The 12,142-nt window shown below is 41.4% G+C and overlaps 1 protein-coding gene and 1 long non-coding RNA gene across 5 annotated transcripts in view; one reads left to right on the forward strand and one right to left on the reverse strand.

Moving 5' to 3' along the window:
- ACAD9 (acyl-CoA dehydrogenase family member 9) overlaps window positions 1–12,142 on the reverse strand; it is a 69,533-nt gene that overhangs the window by 54,561 nt on the left and 2,830 nt on the right. For all 4 annotated transcript variants that reach the window (XR_014232239.1, XR_014232240.1, XM_082345239.1 and 1 more), the window contains exon 2: window positions 10,405–10,498. Coding sequence is in view for 2 of the 4 variants with exons in the window: in XM_082345239.1 (XP_082201365.1) it covers window positions 10,405–10,498 (94 nt within the window). In the remaining 2 variants the exon portion in view is untranslated. The remainder of the gene's footprint in view (window positions 1–10,404; window positions 10,499–12,142) is intronic.
- Window positions 230–9,311, forward strand: LOC309607141. The gene is made up of 2 exons (XR_014232282.1): window positions 230–301; window positions 4,580–9,311. It is a non-coding gene; the product is annotated as an uncharacterized lncRNA (long non-coding RNA).

A 12,142-nucleotide genomic window follows, 5' to 3' on the forward strand; every position in this document is an offset into this window, starting at 1 on the left:
TTTTACCACAATAAAAAATTTTCAAAAAACTTACAAAAATAAAAATAAAATTAAATTTAAATGAATTAAAATTTTAAAAAAATGTTTCTACATGTGGAACGACTCTTACAGAACATCTATTGAATACTGGCAGAAGACCTCAGACTTCCAAAAGGGCAAGGAAATCTCCATGTAACTGGGTAGAGCAAAGGAAAAAAGAAAAAAAAAAGAGAGAGAAAGGAATCAGGATGGGACCTGCACCTCTGGGAGGGAGCTGTGAAGCGGAAAGGTTTCCGCACACTGGGAAGGGTCTTGGGAGCAGGTGCAGATCACTGCCCCCACCTTCCCAGGAGCCTGTGTGGCTCACCCTGCCGAGGGCCTCGCGACCTGGTGCCAACCACCCAGGGGCACGTGACCCGCCATCACCGCTGCGGAGGGACCATGACCAGAAGCCAACCACTGCTCCCGCCTCCCTGGGAGCCCGCGTGAGCTGTGCACCTGCGTACGTGCGCGCCCCTACCAAAGGGATATGAGCCAGCATGTGCTGAGGAGAGAGACGGCAAAGCACCCACAACAAAAACTGCCCTCACGCCAAAAAAAATATTAAACCCACACAAGCTACACAGGGACGCTCCTGCATATAAGTAGCCCTCCAAGATTACAGTAGGTAACTGTTTCTCCTAAACTCACAGACTAAGAGAAACATAAGCAAAATGAAGAAGCAGAGGAATCACTCTCAGTTAAAAGACCAAGAAAATTCCCCTGAAGGAACAATGAAACCGACCTCTTCAGTCTAATAGACACCAAGGGACTTCCCTGGTGGTCCACTGGCTAAGACTCCATGCTCCTAATGTAGGGGGCCTGGGTTCAATCCCTGGTCAGGGAATTAGATCCCACATGCCACAACTAAGAGTTCACATGCTGCAACTAAAGATGCCCCATGCCACAACTAAAAGATCCCGCACGCCACAGCGAAGACACAGCACAGATTAAAAAAAAAAAAAAAATAGACACTGGGTTCAAGAAGGAGATAATGAAAATACTGAAGGAATTAAGAAAGGTTATTGACAGAAATTCAGATAACCGTAAAAATGAACCAGAAACTGTAAGAAGGACCCAAGAAAAGTTAGAAAATTCATTTGCCGAGACGAAAGCCGAGCTCAAGGCAATGAAGAGCAGCGTGAATAATGCAGAAGAAAGAATAAGTGACCTGGAAGACAGACTAATGGAAACTACCCAATCAAAACAGCAGACAGGAAACCAAATGCAAAAAAATGAAGGCAATATAAGAGACCTACGGGAAAATATAAAGTGGGTCAATCTACACATAATAGGGATTCCAGAAGGAGAAGAAAGAGAAAAGGGGATTGAAAATGTATTTGAAGAAATTATAGCTGAAAACTTCCCAAACCTAAAGAAGGAAACATATAGATACAGGAAGCACAGAGGGTCCCACACAAGTTGAACCCAAACAGACCTACACCAAGACATATTATAATAAAAGTGGCAAAAGTTAAAGATAAAGAGAGGATTCTAAAGGCAGCAAGAGGAAAACATACACTTCTTTACAAAGGAACCCCCATAAGGCTATCAGCTGATTTCTCTACAAAAACACTGCAGGCCAGAAGGGAGTGGCAAAATATATTCAAAGTCTTGTAAGAAAAAAATCTGCAACCTAAAATACTCTACCCAGCAAGATTATCATTTAGAATAGGAGGAGAAATAAAGAATTTCTCAGACAAGCAAAAACTAAAAATACAGCAATACTAAACCTATCCTAAAAGAAATATTGAAAGGTCATCATCTCTAAACAGAAAAGAAGCAAGAAGAAATAGGAAGGAGGAAATCAAAATTGGAAGTAAATCACTTAAATTAGCCAGTATACAGATCAAAAAGAAAAGAAAAAAAACCTATTTGTGAAAGCAATGATAAACACAACGAATAGCAAAAGGATAAACATGAAGATGCAAAAAGGGACATCAAAATCATAAAATGTGGGGAAGGGGAGTAAAAAAAATGCAGATTCTTTTTTTTTTAGAATGTGTTTGAGCCTATATGACTATCAGTCTAAAGAAAGCAGATATAGGAAAGGGTTAACATATAATACTTGAAAAACAGGGCAACCACAAATCAAAAACATACAATAGACTCACAAAAACCTAGTAGAGGAGAACACAAGCATAAACGGAAATCATCAAACCACAAAAAGAAAAACAAAAAGAAAAGGGAACAAAGAAGAAACAAGGTTTGAAATGGCAATAAATACTTATGTAACAGTAATTACCTTAAATGTCAATGGACTAAATGCTCCAATCAAAAGACAGAGTGGCAGACTGGATTAAAAAAAACAAAAGCCTACCATATGCTGCCTACCAGAGACCCACCTGAGGGCAAAAACATAGACTGAAAGTGAGGGGGTGGAAAAATATATTTCATGCAAACTGAAATGACAAGAAAGCAGGAGTTGCAATACTCATATCAGATAAAATAGATTAAAGCAAACGCTATAGAGAAAGATAAAGAAGGACACTATATGATAACAGGATCAGTACAAGAAGAGGATTTTATACTCATCAACATATGCACCTAATATAGGACCACCCATACATACAACAAATACTAACAGACATAAAGGGAGAATGGATAGGAATACAATAGTAGGAGACTTTAATACCCTACTGCCATCAATGGACAGATCTTCCAGACAGAATCAATAAGGCAACAGAGGTCCTAAATGATACAACAGAACAGTTAGACTTAATTGATAATTTTCAGGACACTGCATCAAAGAAAACCAGAATAGGGCTTCCCTGGTGGCGCAGTGGTTGAGAATCTGCCTGCCAATGCAGGGGACACGGGTTCGAGCCCTGGTCTGGGAAGATCCCACATGTCGCGGAGCACCTAGGCCCGTGAGCCACAACTACTGAGCCTGCGCGTCTGGAGCCTGTGCCCCGCAACAAGACAGGTCGTGACAGTGAAAGGCCTGCGCACCGCGATGAAGAGTGGCCCCCGCTTGCTGCAACTAGAGAAAGCCCTTGCACAGAAACAAAGACCCGACACAGCCAACAAAAATAAAAATAAATAAATTAATTAAAAAAACAAAAACAAAAATAGAATATACATTCATTTCAAGTGTACATGGAACATTCTCTAGGACTGACCACATCCTAGGGCACAAAACTAACCTCAACAAATTTAATAGGAGTACAGAAATTATTTCAAGCATCTTCTCTGACCACAATGGCATGAAACTAGAAATCAACAACAGAAAAGAAACAAGAAAAAAAGATTACATGGAGACAAAATACCATGCTACTAAAACACCAATGGGTCAATAAGGAAATTAAAAGGGAAATTAAAATATACCTTGAGACAAACGACATGGAAAACACAAGTATGCAAATTCTATGGGATGCAGCAAAAGCAGTTCTTAGAGGGAAGTTCGTAGAGATACAGGCCTTCATCAAAAAACAAGAAAAATCTCAAGTAAACAACCTAACCTACCACCCAAAAAGAATTAGAAAAAGAAGAACAAGCTAAACCTTACATCAGTAGAAGGAAGGAAATAATAAAGATCAGGGAGAAAATAAACAAATTAGAGATTTAAAAAAAAATAGAAAAATATCAACAAAAATAAGAGCTGTTCTTCGAAAGGGTAAACAAAATTGACAAACCTCTGGCCACGCTCACCAAGAAAAGACAGAGAATCCAAATAAACAAGAAATGAAAGAGGAGAAATCTCAACTGATATTGCAGAAATACAAAAGACCATAAGAGAATACTATGAACAATTACATGTCAACAAATTTGACAACCTAGAAGAAATGGACAATTTTCTAGAAACGTACAGCCCACCAAATTTAATCAAGAAGAAACAGATAATTTGAACAGAACGATCACTAGAAGAGAAATAGAATCAGTAATAAAAAAAACTTCCTACAAACAAAAGTCCAGGACCCAATGGTTTCACAGGTGAATTCTACCAAACATACAAAGAAGAACTTATATGGATTCTTCTCAAACTCTTCCAAAAGACTGCAGAGGAGGGAACACTCCCAAAGACATTCTGTGAAGCCACAATCATCCTGATACCAAAACCAGACAAAGATACCACCAAAAAAAGAAAATTACAGATCAATATCTTTGATGAATATAGATGCAAAAATTCTCAACAAGATATTAGCAAACCGAATCCAACAACACATAAAAAAGATCATACACCACGACCAAGTGGGATTCATCTCAGGTTCCAAAGGATGCTTCAACATATGCAAATCAATGTAATACAAATTAAGAAAAGAAAAGTAAAAAACCACATGATCATCTCAATAGATGCAGAAAAAGCATTTGACAAAATTCAGCATCCATTCATGATAAAAACTCTTACCAAAGTGGGAATAGAGAGAACATATCTCAACATAATAAAAGCCATTTATGAGAAATCCCAATATAATACCCAATATAATACAAACAGCCAATATAATACTCAATGGTGAAAAGCTGAAAGACTTCAGACAAGAAAAAGAAATAAAAGGCATCCAAATTGGAAGGGAAGAGGTAAAACTGTCACTACATGCAGATGACATGATACCATATATAGATAACCTTAAGAACTCTACACAAAAACTACCAGATCTAATAAATGAATTCAGAAAAGTAGCAGGATACAAGATAAACATTCAGAAATCGGGTGCATTCCTTTACACTAACAATGAAATATCAGAAAGGGAATGTAAAAAAAAACAAACAAACTACCATTTAAAATTACACCAATAAAAAAAAAAAACCACCTAGGAATAAACCTGACCAAGGAGATGAAATATTTACACGCTGAGAACTATAAAACATTAATAAAGGAAATAAAAGAGGATTCAAAGAAATGGAAAGATATCCCACACTCTTGGATTGGAAGAATTAATATTGCTAAAATAGCAATACTACCCAAAGCAATCTACAGATTTAATGTGATCCCTATCAAATTACCCACGACATTTTTCACAGAAGTAGAATAATCCAAAAATTTATATGGACCCATAAAAGACCCAGAATTGCCAGAGCAATCCTGAGGGGGGGGCGGAAAGCAGGAGGCATAACTCTCCCAGACTTCAGACAATATTACAAAGCTACAGGCACTTCCCTGGTGGTCCAGTGGCTAAGACTCCACGCTCCCAATGCAGGGGGCACGGGTTCGATCTCTGGTCAGGGAACTAGATCCCACATGCCGCAACTAAGAGTTTGCATGCCGCAACTAAGTCCTGCATGCTGCAACTAAAGATTCCACAGGCCACAACTAAAGATCCCGTATGCCACAACAAAGATCCTGCGTGCTGTAACTAAGACCCGGTGCAGCCAAATAAATAAATATTAAAACAAAACAAAACAAAGCTACAGTAATCAAAACAGTGTGTTATTGGTACAAAAACAGGCATACGGATCAATGGAATAGAATAGAAAGCCCAAAAATAAACCCAGACACCTATGGTCAACTAATTTTCGACAAAGGAGGCAAGAATATAAAGTGGGAAAAAGACTATCTCTTCAGCAAGTGGTTCTGGGAAAGTTTGACAGCTGCATGTAAATCAATGAAGTTAGAACACAACCTCACACCATACACAAAAATAAACTCAAAATGGCTTAAAGACTTAAACATAAGACATGACACCACAGAACTCCTAGAAGAGAACATAGGCAAAACATTCTCTGACATAAATCCTACCAATGTTTTCTTACGTCAGTCTCCCAAGGCAACAGAAAGAAAACCAAAAATCAACAAACAGGACCTAATCAAACTTACAAGCTTTTGCACAGCAAAGGAAACCATAAAAAAAACGAAAAGACAACCTATGGAATGGGACAAAATATTTGCAAATGATGGGACAGACAAGGACTTAATCTCCAACATATACAAACAGCTCATACAACTCAACAACAAAAAAACAATCCAAGCGAAAAATGGACAGAAGACCTAAATAGACATTTCTTCAAAGAAGACATACAGCTGGCCAGTAGGCATATGAAAAGATGCTCAACATCTCTAATCATTAGAGAAAGGCAAATCAATCTACAATGAGGTACCACCTCACACTGGTCAGAATGGCCATCATTAAAAAGTCTACAAATAACAAATGCTGGAGAGGGTGTGGAGAAAAGGGAACCTTCCTACACTGTTGGTGGGAATGTAAATTGGTACAGCCACTATGGAAAACAGCATGGAGGTTCCTCAGAAAACTAAAAATAGAATTAACGTATGATCCAGCAATCCCACTCCTGGGAATATATCCAGACAAAACTCTAATCCAGAAAGATACATGCACCCGCATGTGCACAGCACACTATTCACAATAGTCAAGACATGGAAACAACCTAAATGTCCACTGACAGATGAATGGATCAAGATGTGGTACATGTATACAATGGAATACTACTCAGCCATAAAAAAGAATGAAATAATGCCATTTGCAGCAACATGGGTGCAACTAGAGATTATAATACTAAGTGAAGTAAGTCAGAATAAGAAAGACAAATACCGTATGATATCACTTATATGGGGAATCTAAAATATGGCACAAATGAACTTATCTACAAAACAGAAACAGACTCACAGACATAGAGAACAGACCTGTGGTTGCCCCAGCGCAGGGGTGGGGGGTAGAGATGAACTGGGAGTTTGGGGTTGGTAGATGCAAACTATTACATATAGAATGGATAAAGAAGAAGGTCCTACATATAGCACAGGGAACTATATTCAATATCCTGTGATATAGCATAATGGAAAAGAATATAAAAAAAAGAACCTATATATGTGTATAGCTGAGTCACTTTGCTGTACAGCAAAGACTGGCACAGCATTGTAAATCAGCTACACTTCAATTAAAAAAGGAAAAAAAAAAACCTTATTTACAAAGCAGAAAGAGACTCACAGACATAGAAGACAATCTTATGGCTACCAAAGGGGAAAGGTGTGGGGAGGGATAAATTAGGAGGTTGGGATTAACACATACACACTACTATACACAATACAGATAACCAACAAGGACCTACCATATAGCCCAGGGAACTATACTGAGTATTCTGTAACAACCTATAAGGGAAAAGAATCTGAAAAAGAATACATATATATCTGAATCACTGTGCTGTACACCTGAAACTAACACAACTTTGTAAATGAACTATAATTAAAAAAAAGTTTAATAATAAATTTTAATTGTTAAACTTTGAAAAAAAAACTTTTAGAGGTAATGGGTATGTTTATTACATTAATTGTGTTGATGATTCCTTGGCAGTAATGTTTACATGCCAAAATTTATCAAACTGTACACTTTAAATGTGTAATTTATTGTAAATTAATTATACCTCAATAAAAATTGGAAGAAAAAAAAAGCCTGACAAACCAGATAGTAAGTATAAATAGAAGAACAAGGAACTAAGGAACTAAAAATAGTAGTAGTAAGATAACCACTAGAACAAAAATAGAATAGAAACAAAACATATTTATACACAACTAAGCAACTTTTAAAACTAGAAACATGATAGCTCTGTAGATCAGCAGTTCTCAAAAGGGTGCCCAGGGCACCCGCCAGACTTCCAGGGAGTCCACAGAAGAAAACTATTTTAATAAAAGAAAGATGCTCTTTGCCTTTTTAATCCTAGTTCTCTCATGCGCCTACAGTGGAGTCTTCCAGGGCCTATGTGGTTTGTATCACAGATTAAATGTAGAAACAGATACGAGAATCCAGCTGTCTTTCAATAAGCCAAAAAATCTGCAAAACTGTAAAACAATGCCACTCTTCATCAAAAACACTGTTTATTCATTGCAGCACTATTTACAACAGCCAAGACATGGAAGCAACCAAAATGTCCAACAACAGAGGAACGGATAAAGATGTGGCGGACTTCCCTAGTGGTGCAGTGGTTAAGAATCTGCCTGCCAATGCAGGAGACACGGGTTCGATCCCTGGTCCGGGAAGATCCCACATGCCGCGGAGCAACTAAGCCCCTGTGCCACAACTACTGAGGCTGCATGCCACAACTACTGAAGCCCGTGAGGCTAGAGCCCATGCTCCACAACAAGAGAAGCCACCACAATGAGAAGCCCGTGCACCACAACGAAGAGTAGCCCCCGCTTGCCGCAACTAGAGAAAGCCCGCGCGCAGCAGCAGAGACCCAACGAAGCCATAAATAAATAAATAAATTTATTTTTTTTAAAAGAGATGGGGCTTCCCTGGTGGCGCAGTGGTTGAGAATCTGCCTGCCAATGCAGGGGACACGGGTTTGAGCCCTGGTCTGGGAAGATCCCACATGCCGCGGAGCAACTAAGCCCGTGTGCCACAACTACTGAGCCTGCGCATCTGGAGCCTGTGCCCCGCAACAAGAGAGGCCGCGATAGTGAGAGGCCCACGCACCACGATGAAGAGTGGCCCCCGCTTGCCACAACTAGAGAAAGCCCTCGCACGGAAACGAAGACCCAACGCAGCCATAAATAAATAAATAAATAAAATTAAAAAAAAAAAGATGTGGTACACATATACAATGGAATATTACCCACATACAATGGGATATTGCTCAGTAATATACAATGGAATATTACTAAAAATGAAATAATGCCATTTGCAGCAGCATGGATGGACCTAGAGATTATCATACTAAGTCTAGTAAGTCAGACAGAGAAAGATAAATATCACTTATATGGAATCTAATTTTAAAAAAATGATACAAATGAACTTACAAAACAGAAACAGACCTACAGATATCGAACACAAACTCATGGTTACCAAAGGGGAAACGTGGGAGGGAGGGATAAATTAGGAGGTTGGGATTAACATACACACACTACTATATGTAAGATAGATAACCAACAAGGACCTACTGTATAGCACAGGAAACTCTACACAATAATCTGTTATAGGGCTTCCCTGATGGCCAGTGGTTAAGAATCTGCCTGCCAACGCAGGGGAGACAGGTTCGAGCCCTGGTCTGGGAAGATCCCACATGCCGTGGAGCAGCTAAGCCCGTGCGCCACAGCTACTGAGCCTGTGAGCCACAACTACTGAAGCCTGCGCGCCTAGAGCCCATGCTCCACAACAAGAGAAGCCACCGCAATGAGTAGCCCCTGCTCGCCGCAACTAGAGAAAGCCCATGCGCAGCAACGAAGACCCAACGCAGCCAAAAAATAAATAAATAAATGTATAAAAAATAAATAAAATCTTGTTAAAAAAATAATCTGTGATAACCTATATCATAAAAGAATCTGAAAAATGAATATATGTATAACTGAATCACTTTGCTGTACACCTGAAACTAATACATTATAAATCAACTACACTCCAATAAAATTTAAAAAAAGTTTAATAACTGAAAAAAAACGTTGTTTATGTTAACATGTGATGGGCTTATTATTTTTAAATGAAGTAATAAATGAACACAGCATTTAAAAAATTCCTCAGTTTTAATTTGTAAAAGGGCACCAGTTGATAGCTAAAACCCACACAAACAAAACTCCTTGGGGTCCTGAGCGGTGGGGAAGCACTACTGTCAATCTGTCATTGCTCAACCCCCCCAAGGGACTCCCATAGGCAGAGGTCACTGCCCTCGCTAAGGGCAGTGACCCCTGAGTGAGGGACCCTGCACTCCACACTGGTGCCCTCAACCTGTGGTCTGGTCCCTAGATCATCCCTGGTTCCTAACAAGCTAAGTACAGAAAAGGAGATTAAACCTTCAGAAACATTTACAGCAATTTTACATTGCCACACAACCCAGCACATGATCGATGTATTTTGTATGTTTTTTTAATTCCATTTTTCTAATTGTTCATTTTTATTGTATTTTACAAAAGTGTTAGTCTGCAACAGTTTGAAATGTTTAAAGTAGTCCTTCACCACAGATACATTAAGAAGCACTAAAGTAAGGACTTCCCTGGTCCAGTGGCTTAAACTCTGTGCTCCCAATGCAGGGGGCCCGGGTTCAATCCCTGGTCAGGGAACTGGATCCCACATGCAGCCAAAAGAAAAAAAAAAAAAAAAAAGGCACTGAACTAGATATCATATAATTAAAGAGCAGTTGGATTTATTTATTTATTTATTTATGGCTGTGCTGGGTCTTCGTTGCGGTGCGCGGGCTTCTCACTGCGGTGGTTTCTCTTATTGTGGAGCACGGGCTCCAGAGCGCAGGCTCAGCAGTTGTGGTGCACGGGCTTAGGTGCTCCGCGGCATGTGGGATCTTCCCGGACCAGGGCTCGAACCCGTGTCCCCTGCATTGGCAGGCGGATTCTTAACCACTGCGCCACCAGGTAAGCCCTGGAATGATCTTTTAAGCAAAATATATCAATAGTACTATTTCTCCATGATTAATGTACACTGCTTCTAATATAAATATCAAAGCATTGCCATTAAAATGGAAATCGGTAATGATAAAGAAAATCATACATACCCTCTTCAGTGAAGAATTTTTCTACAGGTCCCACAAACTGATTAATTTCATTAAGTTCATCTTGGCTAACTTCTGGAAATGGGAAAACTTCTTTCTAAAAATGATAAACATGTAGTAAAAATTTAATTTCTGGCAACCTCCCATAGTGGCAATATCAACCGAAAGGGAAGGAAAAAGACTTGCTAGTTTCCACATCGGCTGGCAGGGCCTTACTCGCTGAAGGAGCCGGAAAGCAAACTTCAGAAGGAGCTTAAGACGAGGAATGGCGTTAGACTCCAGCACCTTGGTTCATCCCCCTCCCTGACCCAAAACTGTTCCTAATTTTGGTCAGCTTGGCCCACGGAGCGGAGAGCCTGGACTAACACTTCACAGCCCAGTCTGGGCCCTGATTTGCAGCTAACTAACTGGGCAGCCTTCGTCACATCCCCTCGCCGGTCCGCACTGCCGTTTCCTCACCTACAATGAGCAGGTAATATTTACTCAAGGTCGTCGTGAGGCCCATGGAAGATAATGGATGGGCAAGCTCTTTACCAAAACACAGAAATCCACCTCAGTTATCCTGTGAGCTCAAAGGTGCTGCCACTGACCAGAACGTACTGTGGTCACGGGTCTGACATCTTGCCGGGTTCCCACCTGGCTGCTCGCTCCAGCACCCGCCCGTCCGGCCTCACGACCCCTGCTCTGTGTACTGAGCAGGGCCACCAGAGGAGGCCCAGCCGAGGGGCCAGATCAACCGGAATGCAGCCCTGGCTCTGCCGATTCTTAGATGTGTGATGGGCAAGTCTCACCCCTTCTCAGGGTCAGTTTCTCTCCTGCTACAGGTGATGCCTCAGAAGGCAGCTGTGAGGCTCAAAGGAGACAAGGCGTCCTGAACACGAAATAGCTGCAATTATCTGTATTGGGTACTGGCTCTGCTCTTGTCCCCACAGCCTGGAAAGTGACTCCGCTTCAAGTCTACTTCAAACTGACAGAGGAGGGGCCAATGCTTCCAACTGACGCTGGATTCCCGACCGGGCCATCGCTATATGCTGCCTAAAACCATCCCGCTGTGCCCTCTGGCTTTTGGGCTCCACCCCCCCCACCCCCCCGTTAGCTGCCAGCGTGACCCGAGTATCTGGATGTGACCGACACCTGCTGAGAAGTGATGTCCCAGGCCCTAAGCCGCCCCCAGGAGCCCCGCCACTCCTCACAGCACCTCTCACCAAGCGTCTTGAGAAAGGTCTTCAAAGCAGAGGAGTCCTGTCTCCTCTCCAGCCCTGTAAATAATCAGCCACTCTAGTTACAGGCTCCCAAATCTACTTTCTTCTCTCCGGCCACCTGTAGAGGTGACAGGGGGGTGCCATGCCCAAACTTAAAGGACTCCCTGCCTCCAGGCCACCCTCGACCCTGCCCCTAAGGTGGTCTACAAGGAAATTACGCTGAGCTGTCACCACCCCGCAGCCGCTTAGAACAAAGCCAGCTCTTTAGCCGAATGTAGAGGCCACGTCCACTGAGCCAGCCTGCACGGGCTCACTTGGGCCTGCTGCAAGGGCTGTGTTAGAGGGAGATGATTCTGGTACCAGCGAGCAGGCAGGTGAGAGGAGAGAACAGCCTGGGAACCAGATGGCCTCAACTGCAACCAAAGGACAACTGTCCCCAGGAGAGAGATCTTGAGCCCATGTGAGAACAAATCTCTGATGGCAGTGTTCAGAGTCTAAATGGGGTGCCTCATGGGTGCTGGGTTCAATTTCATCAGCAC

Source organism: Balaenoptera borealis (genome assembly GCF_965194805.1).
Source record: "Balaenoptera borealis genome assembly, chromosome: 12".
Taxonomy (NCBI): domain Eukaryota; kingdom Metazoa; phylum Chordata; class Mammalia; order Artiodactyla; family Balaenopteridae; genus Balaenoptera; species Balaenoptera borealis.